The 21,051-nt window shown below is 58.9% G+C and overlaps 2 protein-coding genes across 3 annotated transcripts; both read left to right on the top strand.

Annotated features, from left to right (window-relative positions):
* The first annotated feature begins 509 nt into the window (after window positions 1-509).
* GGA1 (golgi associated, gamma adaptin ear containing, ARF binding protein 1) lies at window positions 510-11,207 on the top strand. Its single transcript, XM_083814859.1, has 17 exons — window positions 510-659; window positions 743-827; window positions 1,112-1,187; window positions 1,599-1,697; window positions 2,704-2,827; window positions 3,335-3,435; window positions 5,199-5,279; window positions 5,651-5,788; window positions 5,914-5,995; window positions 6,428-6,535; window positions 6,839-6,994; window positions 7,780-7,844; window positions 7,992-8,170; window positions 8,276-8,556; window positions 8,819-8,988; window positions 9,188-9,298; window positions 9,402-11,207. Exons 1-17 carry the CDS (start codon window positions 629-631, stop codon window positions 9,510-9,512), a joined length of 1,998 nt encoding a protein of 665 aa, XP_083670985.1. The 5' UTR covers window positions 510-628; the 3' UTR covers window positions 9,513-11,207.
* Window positions 11,208-11,360: 153 nt separating this feature from the next.
* SH3BP1 (SH3 domain binding protein 1) lies at window positions 11,361-20,121 on the top strand. Of its 2 annotated transcripts, none has more exons than XM_083814873.1 (18): window positions 11,361-13,070; window positions 14,718-14,760; window positions 14,977-15,081; window positions 15,219-15,295; window positions 15,509-15,620; window positions 15,695-15,771; window positions 16,220-16,352; window positions 16,500-16,568; window positions 16,672-16,762; window positions 17,002-17,144; window positions 17,221-17,332; window positions 17,421-17,502; window positions 17,862-17,942; window positions 18,044-18,160; window positions 18,301-18,398; window positions 18,602-18,731; window positions 18,891-19,003; window positions 19,481-20,121. In XM_083814873.1, exons 1-18 carry the CDS (start codon window positions 13,009-13,011, stop codon window positions 19,768-19,770), a joined length of 1,935 nt encoding a protein of 644 aa, XP_083670999.1. In that variant the 5' UTR covers window positions 11,361-13,008; the 3' UTR covers window positions 19,771-20,121. The 2 variants fall into 2 exon arrangements, with proteins under 2 accessions (XP_083670999.1, XP_083671000.1); XM_083814874.1 differs by lacking the exon at window positions 11,361-13,070 and adding an exon at window positions 13,088-14,643.
* Window positions 20,122-21,051: the final 930 nt, after the last annotated feature.

Raw genomic sequence — 21,051 nt, 5'->3', positions numbered from 1 at the left:
CAACCCAACCCAACCCAGCCCAGCCGCCCCCGCAGCCCCTCAGCCGGGCAGAAGGCCGGACCCTGTCACAAAAACGACAATAAATTAAAGGTGGCTGCGGCCAGGAGCGCTCCCGTTACTGTTTATTACCCCCACACTCCCCTCCCCTCAGGGGCGCCGCCGCCATTACGCGCGCAGCGCCCCCCTCAGGCCGGCCGGCGCGCACCGCGCATGCGCCGCAGCGGGCGGGCCGGTGTCCTTTTAAAGGACACGCGGCTCCGCGGCGGGGCGGAAGCGCTTTGGTCGCCGCACCGGAAGCGGCTTCGCTTGCCAGCACCACCCGTCTTCCGGGAAGCGCCGCGCCGGCTATATTCATTATCCGGCGCTCTAGCCTCCCCTTTCCCCTCCTCTCTATGCCCTCCCGGAGGTCTCGGGCGCCTCCCTCCCTGCGAGCTCGGCAGCGGCCGGCAGGGGGCGGGCTCCGCGCGCCGCCACTTCCGGCGGCGGGGCGGGCGGCGCTCTAGCCTGCTTCCCCGCCCTCTCTATGGCCCGGCGGCGGCGGGCGGGCGGCGCGGCGGGGCCCCGCTGAGGCGGCGGCGGCGGGGCTGGGGCCGGAGCCGGGGGCGGCCGGGGGGGGGCGGGTCCCGGCATGGAGCCCGAGACGCTGGAGGCTCGCATCAGTGAGTACCGGGGGCGGGGACGGGGCTGGGGGGGCTCTGCTCGGCCCGTCCGGGGGCTGAGGCCGCCCTTGTGCCGCCCGCAGACAAGGCCACCAGCCCGCTGAACCGGGACCTGGACTGGGACGGCATCGGCGCCTTCTGCGAGCAGCTCAACAAGGAGCTGGAGGGGTGAGTGAGGCCCCCGGGGGGTGGGCAACGGGTTCCCTGCCGGCCTCCTCGGTGGTGCGGCCCCGAGGCACCCGGCGGGGAGCCGGCTCGGTAATAACGGGGGGGCGGCGGGGTTTGGGGGGCGGCCTGGGGTTTTATCGGGGGTCCGGCGGGGTTTCGCGGTGGTCTGGGGTTTTATCCGCGCCTCAGTCCTGTGACCCGGGTGGGCTTTCAAAGAGAAGCCCGCGGGCGGGTTTATCGGCGATAACCAGCGGGGTTTCTCGTTCCCTCTCGGCGCCGTCCAGCCCTCCGCTCGCCACCCGGCTGCTGGCGCACAAGATCCAGTCCCCGCAGGAATGGGAAGCCATCCAGGCCCTCACGGTAAGGGGCGGCGGGGCTGGAAGAGGGCTGGGGCGTGGGGTTCCTCCGGTTGTGCCTGAGGAGCGAGGGAAGCTTTGGGTGTCTGGGAAGCTGTGTTCAGAGAGCCCTGGGGTGGGAGAGGGGCTGAAGATGGCAATGCAGGAGTGGAGGAGCTGTGAAGCAGTGTCTGTGAGCTCTCACTCCACCCCCGGATGGCTCCGGTGCACTAGGGATGTCCAGTTCCATGGTCCAGTGAGCCACCTTTGCAAAGACTTGACCCCAAATTCAAAATCCTTCTCCCCCCCCTTTGGGAGGGTGATATGATGGAGGGAAGGCAGGTGTCCTCGCGAGGCGCTGTAAGGGAAGCCCCGGGCCCCGTGCCTGGTGAGGGGCAGCCGAATCCTGAGCCAGCTGACCCGGCCCTCTCCCCAGGTGCTGGAGTCCTGCATGAAGAGCTGCGGCAAGCGCTTCCACGATGAGGTGGGCAAGTTCCGCTTCCTCAACGAGCTCATCAAGGTGGTGTCACCCAAGGTGGGTCCCGCGGGATCCTGCTGGAGGGAACCCCGGTCCGGCGGGAAGGAGGGCTTTGGGAAGAAGCGGTGGGCCAGACATCCACTGGGATGTGGGGGAAACAGGGTGATGCTGGGAAACATTTAGTCCATGTTCCCGGTGAGCTTTCACCTACTCCTGGCTGATTCTTATTACAGGAGGCTGGGGGCCAGCCAGAGCTGTCGCAACTAGCGCTTGTGAGGCTTCTGAGCTCGTCTGTGAGCCTGGAGCACGCTTTCACTGCGTTTCTGCCGGGCTTTGTCTTGTGCTCAGGAGCCTCCCTCGGCTCTGACACTGTGACCCCATCTCTCCAGGGTGTCCCAGCCTGGTTGAGACGCTCTGAGGGCAAGCCCAGGCCTGGTCAGCGGTGCTCTGGCGAGTCTGTGTGAAGCACCAGCTCCTTACCTGCTCCTCTGCTGCTGCTGCACCAGCCGGGCCTGTTCCCTCCTTCAGCCAGGGCAGGCAGCTCACGTCGCCAGCAAGCACGGAGTTAAGGGAACGCAGACTAAATATAACTGGGGAAAACCTGAGGCTGTCAGTCACAGCTTGTGATCTGTGACGGTGAACGGCCAGGGACAGTAACGGATAGATCCCACGGCCTTCTTGCTAGCCTGCTCTGGAGGATGTCGTCTGTACTAAGCCAATGGCCTTTGGAGGCACGTTCACTGTGCCCACGGTGGTAAAAACAGTGAGCATGCCACCGCCTGGTAGCACTCTTTCCCTCACAAGGTGACAAACACCTGCCTGAGCATTCCCACCAGCCCCTGGGTGTTGCCGAGGGGCTGCTGCTGCAGCATTTCTCCCACCTCCAGTGGTGGAAACCAAGAGGACGTGTTGCAAGGGCCTCGTGAGCGTTCCTGCCTGCTTCCTCTTTGTCCTTGCGCCGTTGGGAACTGTCTCACTTCTTCTGGGGGAGGGGAGGAGGGGAACAGGCCAGGCTTGTAACAGCTCGGATCAGCTTCAAGCTGCTGCTTCTGTCTTCCTCTAGTATCTCGGCAGCCGGACACCAGAAAAAGTGAAGTCCAAGATCCTGGAGCTGATGTACAGCTGGACGCTGGGGCTGCCTCACGAGGTGAAGATCTTGGAGGCCTACCAGATGCTGAAGAAACAAGGTGAGAGGCAGGGGTCTGGAAGGGGGATGGAAGTCTTGCTCTTTCTCCCTGTTTGTCCAGGCAGAATCCCAAACAGGCTGTATCTGTGCCCAGACTCAGCACGACCATCGGTCTGTCTGGCTCTGCAGCAGGAATCGGCAAAGGAATGGGAGCCCTGTGGGGCTCCTGGCTGGGCAGAGGGGGATTGCTGGTGGTCTGAGGTGCTAGATGGGTTGGAGGGGTTATCGCCCCACAGGAGATGGCACGCTGGAATGGGTCGGTGCTGAAAGGATATGAGCGCTTTGGCAGCACGAGTGCTGGATTTGTCAAAGATGGGATGGTGTTGGGGGTGTTGGGGCAGCAGTTCTGGCGTAAAAACCACAGCTCAGGATCAGAGCTGGCAGGAGCAGACCCAAAACCCCTCCGTTCCAGCTGGGAATGATGGGCTGTTAGGGAAGAATCGCCCTAGGTGGCAGTGTGTCTCCAGAGGGTGAGGCCTCCCGACATCTCCGTTGGTCTCTGCTGCAGGTATTGTGAAATGTGACCCCAAACTGCCTGACGATGCTCCTTTTCCGCCACCTCCTCCTCGTCCCAAGAACATCATCTTTGACGATGAAGAGAAATCAAAGGTAAGGGGTCTGTGCGAGGAGAGGGACAGAGAGCGTCGTCCTCACTGCTGCTGGGTCTCCTGGACCCCGGGGCTGGAGACCCAGTAAGAGTCAAGGGTCTGGGTCTAGTTCATCAGCAGAGGTGGGTCGTCAGCTTGCTGCAGGGGATATATTCTGTCTCCGTGTGTCACAAATGGGGACTTGTGTGTGTCCTGCAGGGCTGTTCACTGACCACAGAGCGTGAGAGAAAAAGGTTGGTCTCCCTCTTTACCAATTACAGCTGCAGAAGGGGCATGTGAAGAGGTCTGAGTAAGAGCCCGTTACAATCCTGTGGCGATTCCCCGTGTTAAACCAGGCTTTCTGCCTGTCCCGGCGCTGGCGTCGCTGTGCTCCAGGCTCTCCATTGTGCTCGGCAGGCAGGCAGAGGCAGGCTTTGAACGCAGGGGCTCTTCAGGGAAAGACATCAGTTACACAGCCAGAACCACAAAGGAGAAAGGAGGACCAGTTACACTTCTCTCCCTGGTCTCTGCTGGCCCTCGAGCTATTGTAGCTGGGTTTTCAAAGGTCAAAAGTCAAATCTGTCTTTATGACTCAAAAATGATGGTTTTGACTGCAAACCAAGCTCTGATGCGTTACGGTATATAAATTCAGTCTGCCAATTCAACTTTGTTCAAACAGTTTTGACTTAACTCAGTTGTGGTACGTTTTTTGCTGTCTCAGTACAGACACTGACCGTGTTTTTGAAACTAGCATAAAAACTTACAGCATATCATGCATTTAAACTAAATAGACAAATAACATGTGAAATTGATCCAGATTTAATCAGTGCTCAGTTATCCAACAGCAAAAAAGTTCTGGCATCACTGTCATGAACCATGCCCTGCTATGAAACAATACCCAAAAGTTACCACTTAAGGGAAAACAAAGTACACCCAGCACAGATAATTCCAAGGAAGTTTGGTATTACTGTTTATATCAGAAGGATGAAATAGAAATTTCACAGCTCATGAAGAACAATGATGCAGCCAAAAAAGGTTGTAATGAATTTTCTGTAAGAATGCTGAAGTACATTCCATCATCGAGCGAATATACGTGCGTGTTAAGAACAAGCATATAAAAAAATTTACCTGATTCTGAAAATTATTCCACTTAGGATTTACAGGTTCAGACATCTTAAAAACAGTTCCATTATCCCAACTTAATTTTTGCACTGAATATTAATCATGTCAAAATGCATTTATAGGTTTGTTTTTTTTTTAAAAAAAAAAACAATTTCACAAAACTTGTTTTAGTTGAATCGTGTTTTGGGATGCCAAAAATTGAAGGTCCTCTACGACTGCACATTTAAAGCAGCAGTCTCCAACATTTGAAAGCACAGGGTCAATAGTTTTGCAAAAATATGCTGGTATAGTAAATTGTCATAAGATGTATGACAAAAGGATCTCGGGTCAGTGACTTCATCTCTGGGAACTTGTATTAACCTAGGAAATGTACTTAAGAAGATTAGACAATTTTGGAGGGGTTATGCTTTAGCGTGGAGATTAAAGTGAAGAAATATAAGGCCTTGTAACTAAAAGACATGAGCTGAATTCAAGGTCCAGCTACAAAAGGCAGTTGTTGAACACTTTAATCAAGACTTCTTCTGACACTAGAGCCTGCGTGCTGTCTGCTGCCTCTGCCAGACCTGGGATTGGGGCTGGGTGTCTCCACCAGCTGCAGCGCTGCAGGAGTGATTCCGGCTGCCAGCCCCTCGGCTTGGGCTCAGAGGTGCTTCTCTCTTGCAGATACTGGCTCGCCTCCTGAAAAGTTCCCATCCCGAGGACCTCCGGGCTGCCAACAAGCTCATCAAGGAGATGGTTCAGGAGGTGCGGCTGGGGAGGAGGAGGGCAGGGAGTCACGGCCTCTGTGGTGATAGCTGGGTGCCACGGGAGCAGAGGGTCTCTGTCCTTAGGCAAATGTACAGAGCAGCTGCAAAAAGTTCTGCAGCAGCAGTGCCAAAGAGTTCTTGTGTGACTTCTGCCGTCCTTTACTTGGAGGAGTGACTCCGAGTGGTTTCTGTGGCACAAACCCTGCTGCAGCACAAGGTCTGTGGCATTTCCAGCCCTGTCTGGCAAGTGCCGCTGCAGAGACGGTCTGGGGTTTTCCACGGGAGTGGAGACTGTTTTTGGGGCAGCGTTGCTGTGATCGAGTCCTGGGAGTTGATGCGCTGACAAGCAAGGACCTGCTTCCCCCCCAGGACCAGAAGCGCATGGAGAAGATCTCCAAGAGGGTGAATGCCATCGAGGAGGTGAACAACAACGTGAAGCTGCTGACAGAGATGGTGACAAACTACAGCAAGGGGGAGACGACGGAGAGCAACGAGGACCTAATGAAGGTGAGGAGAGGCTTGGGCTTAGCAGGGATGAGCGACCGTTATCCTCCCGAGTTCCTCCTGCCTGTTTTGCACCACAGCCGAGCATCCCACTGCTCACCTCAGTGCCCCTTTTTCCTCTCCCCCAGGAGCTGTATCAGCGCTGCGAGCGCATGAGGCCCATGCTTTTCCGGCTCGCCAGTGACACAGAAGACAATGACGAAGCTTTGGGTAAGCGTCTTGCTTTGGCTTTCTCACTTTGTCTCCTTCTTTTCTCAGGAGTCTTGTGCCTGGGCTACCTGTGATGTGGGATCTCTCAGCAGCTGCTATGTCGGGGTGGCTTGGCTGTAGGTTAGTTAGCAGATGGCTTGGCACTAAGCGGGGGCAGATGGCACCAGTCGGCAGTGTTACAGGTTTCTTCCACTGTTGTAGGAATGAGGGTTGTACTCCTCTTTCTGAGGTATCAACATATTTCAAGAAGGTTTGAAGCAACAGTGGCAAAAATGCTCTATGCTGTCATGTCCCGGGGAATTGCTTTGAAGGCGTAGGCTGAGTGGGGTATAAAAGTCACCCCCTCTTTACTATGTTACTATTTCTTTCTTTCTTTCTTTCTTACTGTTCCTTTACTATTTTAAAACTTTTTTCCTATCTGTCCCATTTCAGCGGAGATCCTGCAAGCCAACGACAACCTGACACAGGTGATCAATCTCTACAAGCAGCTTGTGCGGGGGGAAGAGATCAACGGGGAGATGATGGCTGGTCCCCTTCGAGGTGAGCAGACCTGGGGAACGGGGGATAGGAAGGTCAAGCACAAAGACCCTGTTGCTGGTTTCCTCTGGTGTACAAGAAGATTGAAAGAAGTGGACAGGTGAAACCTGCAGGAGTTCAGAGTTGGACTGGGATGAAGAAATAGCTTGTAGAGATGACTGATGCGTGAAGAGGGGGAGTTGGAAGGGAGAGCAGATGGGAACTTCCCTCTCCAAAGTGCGAGGAAGGATGGAAACTGGCTCTCAGCACAATCTGAGGATTGAGATAAGGTTTTTGCCTCTCACTTTGTTTTTCTTTTCTCTTCAGGCAGCACCTCAGCACTTCTGGATCTGTCAGGACTGGACCTCCCAGCAACAGGCCCTTCCTACCCAGCCATGCCCACCCTCTCAGGTGGCTCGGCGGTCCCTGTGCCTGACCAGGCTGGCTCTGTCTCACTGTTGGATGATGAACTCATGTCTTTAGGTGAGGAGGCCGGAGCAAAAGCTCTCTTCTATGTCCTTGACCCCGGAGAGTCTGAGCGGATGGTGCTTCTTGTGGCAGAAGCGTGAATTGTGAAAGACCAAGAGGTGTCCCTCACTTAGTGTGAGGGAGGTGGCAGGAAAGACCCTGCTGTGATTCTGAACTTAAGTCCCGTCCTGTTTTCCGGCCAAGGCAGAGAGAACCCACAGGGATGTACCCTCTGATTTGCTCCGGGTAAACTGACCTGGCAGGTAAATCCAGAGTGATGCAATGGCCATCAGCAGATGGCACCACGAGGGTGGGTCGCCCCCAGCTCCTCGTGTTTCCTCTTCGCAGCTGATGTCACAAGTTGACAGTAGACACATGGGGACTTCCAGAACTGTTCACATGGGAGTCTTGTGAGGTACCCATCCTAGAAGGCTCTAGAGTCCTTTTTTTCCCCAACAAAATGGTTGTTTCCTAGGATAGGTGCTTTGACTACAACAGCTTGAAGTAGGCAACGTGGTCTCCCAGGTGCAGGTGAAGGTGGGGTGTGTCAGCCCAGCAGTAGCCACTTCTCTACCATTTGCAGTGGGATCTCAGGGCACAGAAACCACCACCATCCTCCCTGCTCCTTCCCGAACACGGATGGAGGCCAAGGTGGAGGCTGTATTGGTGGCTCTGCCCTACTGCTTCTGTGTCTTGCCTGACCGGAGGGACCTCGGTTGCAGGTGCCTTATTTCAGGCCCCGTTTAGTGCCCTCACCCACTTGGTAGCTTGGCTCCATGACTTTTTTTCCTCTCTGGCAGGCCTGAACGATCCAGCACCGCATCCTGCCCAGGCCGGTGACAGCAGTGGCTGGAACAGCTTCCAGGTAACGTGCTGGGAGCCGTGGAAGCAGGTGGGGAGGGTGGTGGAGAAAGAGATGGGGTAGGTAAGGAAACGTCCCAGATCTCGTGGTCGATGCTGACGTACAACCCTGCCCGGGCTTGGGGGGCTCTCCTGTGCGCTCTTCCCACAGTCATCAGATAGCAGCGAGCTCAACATCGCCCCCGCTGTGGCAGCACCGCCAGTCAAAGCAGATGCTGGCACGTCCTCCCCCAAACCTTCGGCTTGCACGAGTGGCCTGGATGACTTGGACCTCCTGGGCAAGACTCTGCTGCAACAGTCTTTGCCTCCGGAGTCCCAACAAGTGCGATGGTAAGCAGGGTCAGGGCGGTCTCGCAGCTCTCCCCACCCTGGGCTTCTGGACGCAGACGTTTCAGTGCCCTCTTCGCTCCTCTCTCCGTCTCGTTCGCCCCACAGGGAGAAGCAGCCACCCCCCCGGCTCACCCTGAGGGATCTCCAGAACCGGAGCAGCTCCGGCACCGCAGCCCCCAACCCCAGCGCTCTGCCCGTGCTGCAGAGCGCTTCTCCTAACCCCCCGCTGCCCCTGACCTCGGAGGTGCCTGCCCCTGCTGCGCTTCCAAAAGCTGCTACCACGCCGCCGGGAAGCGCTCCTGGCCCAGCACGGCCTCCTGCCGCCACGCTGCCCCAGGAGATCTCGCTGGCCAACATCACTGTGCCTCTGGAGTCGATCAAACCCAGTGAGCCGGGGTGAAGGAGCGGGGCGAGCTTGTGAAGGAGGGGGGGAAGTGGGCCGTTTGGAAGGGAACCAGGCAGGTCAGGGAAGAGACGACCGGACAGGGTGTGAAGGGGGCGCACGCGTGGAAGGGAAGCTTGCCTGTTGGGCTTCTGGGGGGCTGAAGAGGAGCTGTATCTGCTCGTGTGCGGTGTGGCTGGTGGGGAGGGTTGCTGCAGGCCGATTCCCTCCTGGCTGACTGCTGCCTGTCCCTGCCTCTCCCGCAGGCAGCATCCTCCCTGTGACGGTGTACGACCAGCATGGTTTTCGTGTCCTCTTCCACTTCGCGAAGGACGCCCTGCCCGAGAGGCCTGACGTGCTGGTGGTGGTGATTTCTATGCTTAGCACGGCCCCGCAGCCCATCCGAAACATTGTCTTTCAGTCTGCTGTCCCCAAGGTAAGGCAGGTACCAGGGCTCGTGTCCCCAGACTCTTCCCGTGGGATTCTCCCTTCACAGGAAGGGCAGGGTGGGTGGAAAGAAGAGCTCCGTGGGCTGAGAACAAACCATGTTGCCTTCAGATTAGCAGGGAGGCTCTTTGGCTAGACAGGCTGCCACGTCCCTCTCAGGAACGTGGGATGCTCTCCTCTCTCCCCAGGTGATGAAGGTGAAGCTACAGCCTCCCTCGGGCACGGAGCTGCCGGCCTTCAACCCCATTGTCCATCCCAGTGCCATCACACAAGTCCTGCTGCTCGCTAACCCACAGAAGGTAACAACGCCGCCCCTGGGGCATGAGCAGGCTGATCTCGTTGCCTAGACAAAACCCCTTCTTCCCTTCTTCTGACTGCTTACCCTTTCTCCCCCATCTCCAGGAGAAAGTGAGGCTACGATACAAGCTGACCTTCACCATGGGAGAGCAAACCTACAATGAAATGGGGGATGTGGACCAGTTCCCCCCTCCGGAGTCCTGGGGAAACCTCTAGGGCCGCACGTTGCAGGCACTACATTGCGGAGTCCTTGGGAAAACAGCCCCGGGGGGCTGGGGCAGCCTGAGGAGACGGGGAGGGTGGGTGGGGGGCTGCTGCTCACGCTCTGCTCCAGACGGCCGGGCAGGGGCCAGAGGGAGCCTGCCTCCAGGGTGAGAGCAGAGACACCAGGAGATGTTCATCCCGCAGGACCAGGAGCGCAGTCGAGCTTCTTGCGGGTGAACGGTTGCCTTCCCTGCTCTTCTGAAGGCATTTCTCCCTCTCCAGTTTGTCCAGCTTCTCTTCTAACCTTGCTTTTCCCCTCTAGGTGCAGCGGGGAGTGCGGAGGGGGGAGCTTTAAGAGCCTCAGCCTGGGGCAAGGTGTAGCGAAGGAAGATCCTTTCCCCCCGCCCTTCCCAGCCCTTCAGCTGCTTCGTGCTCTGCACTGCTCCCTTGCGTTAGCACATGCTGAGTTCTCGGGGCTTCCCCCTTGCCCTCTCCTGGGAGCTGGACCCCCCTTTCTGGTGGGATCACCCTGGAGCTGGTGCAGAACGAGGCTGAAGGGGGACTTGGGTGTCTCTCCAGCACCACAGCGCGGGCACCCACCCTTGTTTTGGGGGGTCAGGGGGAGGTTTTCCACTCCCGCTCTCCTTCCAGGGGCAGGCAGAGCTGTCGGTGGGAGGTGGGCAGTGGGAAGGGCTTGCCTCGTGCCTCACCATCCCCTTCACCTCTGAGTCCTTGGCTTCTGGGCGCTGAAACCCTGCAGGGAGGAGGCGTGCAGCCTTCCTCTGTGCTCCATGTGCCGCAGCAGGCAGTTGGGACTGCGGCTGCACCATCACGCCTCTTCGTCCTGCGTGCCAGCCCTGCCAGGGGCATGTTCAAAGGGGGCCTTCTGTGGGGGGCCCAGCCTTCTGCTGGGCAGGGAGGGGAAGCCACAAATTCTCTCCGCTCCCCTGGCTGGGCTGGAAGAGACGGACGAGGAGGTGGGGTGATTTCTTCCAGCTCCGATTTCCCCTTGCAGCAGGGGAAATGACAGGCTGGGGGCAGGCCGGAGCCCAGCGCATCACCAGGGGGCACCAGTAAGCTCTGCACTGGGAGCCCAGCGCCACGCTGGGGGTTGGGGGAGAAAACGGGGTGCTGCTGTGCCCTGTGCACCTTTACCCCCCGGTTTTCTCTCCCCGCAGCGGGGAGGGGGCTCGCCCGGCCGCCCCATCACTGTGACACGAGAGCAGGGATCTGCAGGCGGGGAGGAGACCGGGGGGTGGCACGGCCCTGGCAATCCCCATCCTCACATAGGAGCTGCTTCCCTTCCCTAGGCTGTTTTTAACCAGGCTGGATCTTGGGGGCAAGCTGTGGTCCTGCTCAGCTTGCTGGAGGTAGAAGGAAACACGCACAAGGTGGAGAGGAGCTGGGAGGCTTTGTGCTCTCTGCTTGAGGGCTGGGAGCTGGGGGCAGCGAGTGGCAGAGGAGAGGGGGAAGCGAGGTCTTTGTGCTGGGGTTCTGCTGTGTCTTACTTCCCTTTCTGGTCTCTTCAGGGTTTTGTATGGGTTTTTTTTTTTCTTTGCAGATCTTGTTTGGTTCGAGAACAGACTTGTATATATTTTCAGTGCAAATTCTGTAAATGGAAGAAAACAGACGGAAAAAAAAAAAAATTAAAAACGCCCGGCGCGAAGAATCTGCTGTATTTATGGGAAATAAAGAGTTCTTTCCTGAGTCTGCGCCTCTTCACCCAAGGAGTGGGGTTTCAACTCCGCCCTGACGGCTCCGAGGAGCTGTTTCCACCCTGCCAGGGGTAGTTTCCACCTCGCATCCTGCCCCTGCTTGCCCAAGCCCTCGCTGCAACGCTTCCCCTGCCCTATGAAGGGGGCAAGGGGAATGCTGGAAGTCCCCGAGCTGCTCTCAATTCCTGTTCGAGACCAAGTCACTTCCACGCCGCGAGCTGGGCGCTGCTTCCTTCTCTCGGGGAGCAGGCGGTGGGCAGGGGCCATGCCCCCAGCCCCCTGCGCCCCGCTCGCCTGTTTTTGCGGGCTGGTGGCTTCGTGGCCGCCCGCAGCAGCACTTCCTCCTCCTTCCCCGGTCGGAAACGGCCCCGCGGGGCAGTTTTCTTGCAGGGCAGGGGGTCGCTGGAGGGGGATTTGCTCTGGGAAGCGGCAGCCGCCTGCCCGATGTTGGGAGGAAAGAGGCCGCAGCTTGGCCCACCGGCCCGGGGGGGCTCGGGGGGCTTTTCTGCGTATTTGCTCTGAGTCCTCCAAGCCCTCGCCTGCTGTCGGTGAGCGTGATGCGAGGCAGGAGCCCCCCCCCTAGGGCTCGTGGCAGGGGGATCAGGTACGGCTGGCTGCTTGGCTGCAGGTTTAGATCCAGCCTGGTGTTCAGGCAGGGTTCGCCAACCCTTCCCTGCTCTCCCCACCCTGAAAATAGAGGTGCCAGCAGCTGCCTGCCGCCAGCTCGCCCTCCAGCAAGGAGGAACAGAGCCCGGCAGCTACCGAGGCTTCAGGGCACAGGTGGGGGGGCCCTTTCAGCCTCTTTTCCCCCTTGCTGCTGGCTGCCCCTGCCCACGAGCTGACCGCTTCCCGTCTGGGCTCGGCTGCTAGTTCCCTCGCCAGCTCGGCCAGCAGCAGGCTCCGCTCCACCTCAGCGCAGGGGGAGGAAAGTCCCAGCTGCAGGTAGCTGCAGATAAGCGACGTTTGCATCTCACCGAGCAGGAGCAAAAGCGCTGGGTGGGGTGGTTTTAGAGAAGAAGTTGCGCCCTGGCAGGAGCAGGGCCCCGGTGCAGCTCTGCAACACCCGAGCATGGGAACGGGGAGGTTGTGGTCCCCGTGCGACTGTGCGAGGAGGAAGGGGGCCTCTGCAGGGCAGAAGGCACCAGCCCTTCGCCGCAGCTCTGCGGTGGCTCAGGAGGGAGGGAAAGCACGGTGAGGGGCACAGGGGAGGCTTTGCTGTCCGTGGAGAGGTGCCCAAAATTTGGGTGACCAGGTAGGGTGTGGGGAAAAGGCGCCAGCCAAGACAGAAAGCAGGAAAGAGCGTGGGCCCTTCGCTCGGGCTCTGCAGCAGCTTATGCTTGTCCTGCCTTGTTACGTGTTTGCTGTAACAATATTTCCCCTTTAAGGCTGGGCTTAAGTTATTTATACTTGTGGGGTGGTGACAGGAACACAGAGCGGAGCAGGAGCTCCGAACTGCTCTTACCTGATCCGCAGCGAGGGGCGGCCGGAGGAGGAGGAAGGAAGCTCAGCGAAAGAGAGGGAGAGGGAGAAGGAGCCCAAGGGAGGGGAAGAGAAAGCAGGCAGGGCATCCCCAGGGAGGGACGAGGGAGGGGACAAGCCGGCAAACAGCAAAAGGGGGAACGAGGGAAGGAGGAAGGAGCAAGGAGGGAGAGAGGTGCTTGGGCAACAGCACGAGGCGCGGTGGCCCCGGGGAGCCGAGGGGCTGCGGGCGTCCCATGCCAAGCGTGACCGAGGGGTGCTGAGCAGGCACAGCCGAGTGGAAGGGCTCTCCCGGCCTCGTCCCGTCCCTCAAGATGATGAAGAGGCAGTTCAATCGGATGCGGCAGCAGCTGTCCCATCCCAACGCCACCAGCCGGTAAGGACTTCTCCGCTCCCCGTGCCGGTGGGCTGGGAGGGGGCAGGACGCAGGTCCTGGAGGGTGAGCCCCAGGCCGGACTGGGCTCCCCGGTGGGCAAAGAGGAGGGAAAAAGTGCGGGGTGAGCTTGGGCTTAGAGCATCTTCGGTGTAAGACAAGGGGCAGTGGGACAGCTGCTTGGGGCTGCTCACCACGGATGGGCTCCCCAGGCCCCACTGCCTCTCCTGCACCCACCTGGGCACGGGGTTGGCTTCCCCAGGACGTGAGCGCCGTGGGCAGGGATTCTCCAGCCACATGCCCTGGGCTGTGCGGTGATCAGGAGGGTGACAGGAGCTGGGAGCTGCCCTCCGTGCTGAGCACGATGCCCTGCATCTGATCATCCCAGCATGTCCTTCAAGGAGAGGACTGGGGATTCTTGGAGAACCCGTGGAGGACTTACAGCTTCACACGAATTCCTACAGCCTGGTCCCACCTCCGCTGCTTCCTTATTTTTCTCTTTGGCTTTCCAAAGCTCTTCCCTTGCAAAACCCAGAACTGAAATTACAGGGCTGGGCCCTCCCTTCCCAGCCCCCTCAGCTCCCTCTTTCCTACAGCCACCTCCGCACACCGCCACCTGGGTTCCCTGCAATGGGGAGGCTGTGGGGGACCAGCCAGATCCTCGGGGTCCTTCAAACCACCCCAGCAGAGCTGCCGCAGCTCCTGCAGCCCGCTCGCCTGTTGCTCTTCTTGCATTTCCCAGCAGGGAGCTGGTTCTCCTCTCCCACCTCCCCTCCCCGGAGGGGAGATGCCCCGTCCCCACGCTGGCAGCGCCTCCGTTTCACGTAGGGCCGGATGGGCAGCAGGTCTCCAGCAGCTCGTGCAGTCCCCCGGTGAGCTTTTCGCCCTGCTGCAGAGCCTCCCCGCCGTGGGCCGCGGTCTCACGTGATTTTGAGCCAGCCGCCCCCGTTTCCTGCGGCTCCACGGGCTCGTCCCGCGTCGCTTCTTGCAAAGGCTGAAAAGAGAAATGTGGACTGGCCGGGCAGGGGGATGAGGCAGTTCCCAGGGAATAGTGAGGGGACGGGTCCTCCAAGCGAGGGTTCCCCTCTGCGACAAGCCACGGAGGTCTTGCAGCCATAGTGGCTCTTGGGTTTTGCACTGGGTTTTTGATCTGAATTTGCTGCAAACCAGCAGCTTCCTTTGCCCGATTCGCTCTGAACGCTTGCTTGCAAAACCAACCAGAGAGCTGCTTTCATTTCGGCACCCCGAGGGCTGCCGTTGGGTTAGGTCCCCGCTTTGGCCACAAAGTTCAGTCTCGCTTCAGTTCTGGCGGCACCAAAGCTCTCCGCTACCTGCTCCACAGAGGCACCCCCGGGGCTCCAGCAGAAGCTGCCTTGGGTTCACCTTTGAGGAAGAAGCAGTTGGGGGAGAAAGTTTTACCCCCAAAACTTCCCATCGGTGCCATGGCCCTGTCCCATCGGGGCGTTTTGAGCCTTCTGCTCCTGGTGCTCCCTTCTCCTGGGCTCACTCTGCCTCATGTAGGACGGTCCAGGCAGTAGCCAGCACCTCCCACTCCCCGGAGCTCAAAGAGAGGCGGGTGAGATGCACAAGGACCTGCCTCCCCGAGGAGGCCACCCCATCTGCTAATGGCTTCTTCCCCTTCCTCCACAGAGCCCAAGAAGCGACCGAACTCCTGACGGAAGATTTGCTGCAGGTGAGGCGTGGGCCGGCTCGGCGGGCGTGTGTCGGCTTGTGGCCACGCGTGGGGACGTGCCCCGTCCCATCTTGCGACTCTCCCCGCCGGCACCTCCAAGTCACGGGGCCGGGACGCTCCTGCCTGCCCCACGGCAGCCCCAGGGCCGGCACGGCGGCTTCGGCACAGCGCTGGCTGATCTCAGCTGGCTCACCGGTGCCACCTTTCCGCCCCCAGATCGAGCAGAGGATCGAGCCGGCCAAGCGAGCGGCGCACAGCGTGTCTAAGCGGCTCCAGGCTTGTCTGCAGGGGCACTGCGGCTCCGAGATGGACAAGAGAGTGGTGAGTGCTACCTCCAAAGGGTCCTTCCTCGGGCCCTGAAGCCAATGGGGAGCTGGACCAGAGGAAGGTGTAGGGGACCGGTGCATGTCTGCCACACACCATCTCATCTCTTTTCCCCAAACTTTGGCTCTGTGCAGAAGAAGCTGCCTTTGATGGCTCTGTCCATGACGATGGCTGAGAGCTTCAAGGAACTGGACACGGAATCCAGCCTCGGGTAAGTGCTGGTGGGAGAAAGATGGCAAAACCCTGTCTGGGGCAGTGTTTTGGCTCTGGGGTTCCCACAGCCAAGCCAAGCTGTAAAACCCCGTCCCGAGAGCATGGAAAACAGCAGCATCAGTGGGGCTGGGTAGGGGCATGGTGGGGGGCATTGGGTTAGAGGCTGACTTGTCTCCAGCCTGCGGTTGTTTCGCCTCTCTCCCCCGTGCAGGAAAGCCCTGGAGATGGGCTGCTGCATCCAGAGCTCGCTGGCCAAAATCCTGGCCGAGTTTGAGATCGCTGTGGAGCGCGACATCCTGCAGCCCCTCAACAAGCTCAGCGAGGTAGCCCTGGCCAGCCCCTGCTCTGCTGTCCCGTCCCCAAACCTCTGCCGCTCACTCCGGCCCCTCTCTCCCAGGAGGAGCTGCCCATCATCCTGAAGCGCAAGAAGACCCTCCAGAAGCTGATCTCCGACTGGAACGCCATCAAGAGCCGGTACGGGGCACGCTGTGGCCGTGGGGGGACAGCTGGGTTGGGGTAAGGGGGAGAGGTCTGGCCTCTGCTAGTGTGGGGAGAGAATTTCCCAGGGCCGGGGTGAAGTCAAAGAGGCACCAGCTTGTCCCCAGCACCGTACAACACAGACAACCCTGTCCATGGGTGCACCCTGCTCTGGGCTGAGCCGCTGGCCTGATCACACCGGAGAGAAGGGCAGTGCCATTGCAGAGGGAAGCAAAATGTCCTGGCACTGATCACCCCGCTCCGGCTCTTGTTGGGTTCAGCAGCGGCATCCTCTGGGTGAGGGCAGTGAGCAGTGCTGGCCTAGAGAAACCACCCAGAGTGCCTCCCTGTCCTCCTCCTCGTCCTCATGCCCCTTCTTCACATTTGCCCTATGCTGTTTCCTCTTTGATGAGCTGGGCGTTGCGTCTCCTCTCCCACCCCAAAGGCTGAACCAAGCTGCCAAGGGCTCCAGTAACAGCGCTGGCGCTGGAACCGTCCCGGGGGCTTCTTCTGCCAACAAACTGGAGATCCTGAAGGAAGAGGAGGAGGAGGTGAAGAGGAAGGTGGAGCAGTGCAAGGTGAGAATGTCACTGGCTCTCCTCCGAGGGGCAGCTCCAGGGCTGGAGACCTGCTCCTCTCCAGCAGCTCCGGGAGCAGAAACAGGGAGATGCCCCAAGACCAGGCAGGAGGCAGAGGGTCACTCTTCTCGCTGTCTCCCTTCCCAGGACGAGTACATGGCTGACCTCTACCACTTCTCCACCAAAGAGGACAGCTACGCCAGCTACTTCATCAGAGTAAGTCCCGTCTTTGCAAGTCCTACTTAGTGTGTGGACATCTCCTGGGGTAAAAAAGCCCGGGGGGTTCCTGAGTGCTAGCCGTCTGTCCCCTCTTTGGCAGCTGCTGGAAATCCAAGCCCAGTACCACCGGCAGTCCCTGGGGTCTCTGGACTCGGCTCTGGCGGAGCTGAAGGAGAGCCACAGACAGACAGGTACCTGCTTGCTCTCCAGGCAGCCTGGGGAGGGCTGCGAGCACGGCCAGCGAGGCTGGAAAAGATGTTTTTTCCTCCCCGTGCCTGCTGCTGCCTCCCACCTTGGGCCGGCACGGCAGCTTGAGGCCGGGTGAGGACGCTGCCTCCACCAAGCCGTCCCCAGCTGGGAGCGAGATGCCACCGAGGCTGGATGCCACCGGGATGCTCCTTCCCTCCCTTCATCCCCCTCTCTCCTCCAGAGCCCTCCTTTGCTGCGGACACCCCGGTGGCCAGGTACTACGGCGTGCCCCTGGAGACCCACCTCAGGAGCTTGGGCCGGGAGATCGCGCTGCCCATCGAGGCCTGCGTCATGATGCTGCTGGCCTCCGGCATGAGGGAGGAGGTTGGCAGCGCTCGTCACCCCGTGCCCCCTTCCCCAAAAAACACAGCCCTCCCTCATCCCTTCACTCCATCCCCAGGGACTCTTCCGGCTGGCGGCGGGCGCCTCGGTGCTGAGGAAGCTGAAGAGCAGCTTGGCCAGCGGCTCCAATGCCCTGGAGGAGTTTTACTCAGACCCCCACGCTGTGGCCGGTGGGTGACGGTGACATGGGGCAGGGGAATGGGGTCGGGAAGGCGCTGCCATCCTCTCACCTCCATCACCCCTGCTGCTCCCCTGCAGGAGCGCTGAAGTCCTACCTGCGGGAGCTGCCCCAGCCTCTGATGACCTTCGAGCTCTACGACGAGTGGGTCAAAGTGGCCAGGTGGGTCGGCGAGGGGGAAAAACCCCATGGGGCTAAAAAAGCCCGCGGTTACCCCGCTTTGCCTCCTCCGGCACTCAGAGCAAGGATGCTCGGCCTCGTTTGTCTCACGGGGAGACACAACCACAGCGTGCGGTCCAGCTGCCGCCTGTCTGGTGCTCACAAGAAATTCAGACAGCTCTGAAGCTCAAGCCCAGCAGCTGTTTGGCTCCTCATTTTAGGGCAGGCAGGAGTGGTGGAGGAGATGCAGCAAGAAGTTGGGACGATGCCCCCCATCAGCCCTTCTCCCTCACGTGCCGTGTCCATCTTTGTCCTATGAAGCTGGCTGAGGTCTCCTTCCCTCCCTTTTCTCTCTCTTGCAGCTTAAAGGATGTTGACAGCCGTGTACAGAGCCTGCGAGACACCTGCAGCCGCCTGCCCCAGGACAGCTACAACAATTTGAGGTGTTTTGTGGCTTCTTTGACCCCATGCAACCACCAGGGGCAGCCATTCACTTCCCAAATGCACACTCACGGCCCCCTCACCCTCTCCTTTCACCCCACAGGTATCTGATCAAGTTTCTAGCCAAGCTGGCCGAGCACCAGGAGGTGAATAAAATGACCCCCAGCAACATCGCCATCGTGCTGGGCCCCAACCTGCTGTGGCCACAGCAGAGCACAGGGTGAGGTCTGGCTGGGTGGGATGCCAGCTTTCCAGGGGAGGGACAAAGCCCTTTTGGGGCCCTACCCCTGCCGAATGAGCATAAAATGGGTTAATTCCCAAAAGTCCTTCCCTGATGCCTCCCCCACTTCTGTCTCTCAGAGACCCTGTGCAGCTGGACTTGGCCTCGGTCTCCTCCATTCAGGTGGTGGGCATCGTGGAAGCCCTCATCCAGAACGCGGACACCCTCTTCCCCGGAGGTAGGGCTTCACTCTGCCTTCCTGTCCTCAGGGGGTGGTGACACAAGGTGAAGGGCACAGAAGAAAAGCACCAGGTCCCGCTGCAACCACGAACTGCAGAGGGATGGGTGAAGAATGTCCTGGGCAGCTCCAGTTTCCTGCCGTGGATGTTCTGTGTCTAGCACGGGCACAACAATCATTTCCTGGCCTTTCTCCCCACCCAGATGTAGATTTCAACGTCTCAGGGATGTTTACGCCGCCTGCGGATGTCAGACTCAGCAAGGACACTCCTGTAGAAGAGCCATCCCCCAAATCCCCCGTAGCCAGCTCCCCGGCTCTCCCGGATGAAGAAGTGTAAGTCTGGCAGGAGCAGGGGGCTCCTCACCTCCATCCCACCCCACCCCATGGGCCGTATCCTCACGAGGTGGCCAGGACCACCACCATGCCCCGCAGAGGAGCTGGCTCCTGCCGTCAACAGGACAGCCAGAGCCTGATTGTCCCCTTCTCCCCCAGCACGAGGGACCCTGAGGTGAGCACCCAGCAGCTTTCCCCAGAGGTGGCCAGACCGTCCCCCGAAGCCACAGTGCCGCCAGCTCCGATACCAGCCAACGACTCCACCCGCAAAGGTTAGACCATGCAGGCACAATGCCTGGGAGATGCCCACAGGGCAGACAACCCCACCAACGCTACCTTGTCCAATTTGCCTTCATCTCACCACGTCCTGCAAGACCGGGTGCTAGGGCCACCACGTGGGAGGGGAAGGGCTTCAGGATGGGCAGCGTGGCCAAGATCCAGCCCCTCGTTTTGTAATCATGGAATGGTTTGGGTTGGAAAGGACCTTAAAGATCATCTAGTTCCAACCCCACCCAAGCCATGGTGGGACTGTGGGATGGACGTGACTGGTCCTCTGAGGGGGGAGCATCCCCAGTTCAAACCTAATGCCCCCCTGTGACGGAAGAGGGTGGGAAAAGACCCCCAAAAAACTGCATGTGCTTTGACCCTTCATCTCAAGACTCCAGTATGGGAGCTGGGCAAGGGTCAGCTTGTCCATCAGTCCACCTGAGACCCACAGCCAGCACCATGACCCTCTGCTTTCTTTCCAGCCAAGCGCCCGGCTCCAGCCCGACCTACAGTGCCACCACCCGTGGCCCAGCCCCGGAGCACGGCCCCTGAGCATGCCACCAGCCCCAAAGCCCGGCCGCGACGGATGGGTGCTCCCTCCGTCCCACCACCGCTGCCACCACAGCCAGCACCGCGCCACAGCCGTGAGTCCCTGACGTCCCCGGGGCCTCCCTCCGCCAAGGCCACCACCGCCACCCCAGATTGGGCTGCGGATGAGGGGCCAGCGGGGGGACATAGCCCCACTGGTGGCATCGCTGATGGCGGAGAATGACTGAGCGAGGTGTGGGGCTACCATCAGCTCCCAGCGGCCGTGAGCCTTTGCCTGCATCCCCCTCCTCATCCACCGCCAAGAGCCTTCCTCCTGGGGGGAAGGGGAGAAGGAAGGGGAGGCCCTGCGCCATTTTGCCTGCGGGTGGGAGATGCCTCAGTGGGCAGAGCGCTGTGCCACAGGCCCGGAGGGCGGAGGGACAGGCCCGGCAGCGGCTGTTGGCGGGCACGCCGCCACCATTCCGCCAACATTTCGCCTCAAAGCTGGGACTGGGAAGAGGAAAAGGCAAGCGGTTGGTTTCCCAGTGAGAGGTTTTTATTTAAAAAGAAGCAAAAGAACGACTGCACACACGCACATGGATGTATCTATTGGAAGTAGATTTAAAGAGTGGGGGGCATATGGATATGGGTATGGGTATGGATATGGGTATGGATATGGGTATGGGTATGGATATGGGTATTGGTATGGATAAAGGATATGGATATGGGTATGGATTATGGATATGGGTATGGATATGGGTGTGGATAATGGGTATGGATGTGGATATGGGTATGGATTATGGATATGGATTTGGGTATGGGCATAGATACAGATATGGATATGGGTATGGGTATTGTTATGGATATGGGTATGGATATGGGTATGGATTATGGATATGGGTATAGATATGGATACGGATATGGGTATTGGTATGGATATGGATATGGGTATGAATGTAGATATGGGTATGGATTATGGATATGGGTATGGGTATGGATATGGATACAGATATGGATATTGGTATGGATAATGGATATGGGTATGGATATGGATATGGATAGGGGAATGGGTATGGATATGGGTATTGGTATGGGTATGGATATGGGTACGGATATGGGTATGGACATGGATACGGATATGGATATGTGTATGGGTATGGATATGGATGTGGGAATGGGTATGGATATGGATATGGGTATGGATATGGGTATGGATATGGATACAGATATGGATATGGGTATTGATATGGATATGGATATGGGTATGGATATGTATATGGGTATGGATATGGGAATGGGTATGGATATGGGTATTGGTATGGGCATGGATATGGGTATGGATATGGGTATGGACATGGATACGGATATGGATATGGATATGTGCATGGATATGTGTATGGGTATGGATATGGATGTGGGAATGGGTATGGATATGGATATGGGTATGGATAATGGATATGGATATGAATATGGGTATGGATATGGGTATGGATATGGGTATGGGTATGGACATGGATATGGGTAT

The sequence above is a fragment of the Anser anser genome, assembly GCF_964211835.1.
Source record: "Anser anser genome assembly, chromosome: 1".
Lineage (NCBI taxonomy): Eukaryota > Metazoa > Chordata > Aves > Anseriformes > Anatidae > Anser > Anser anser.
The sequence above is the reverse complement of the archived record's forward strand: the minus strand, read 5'-3'. Positions and strand labels throughout refer to the sequence as shown.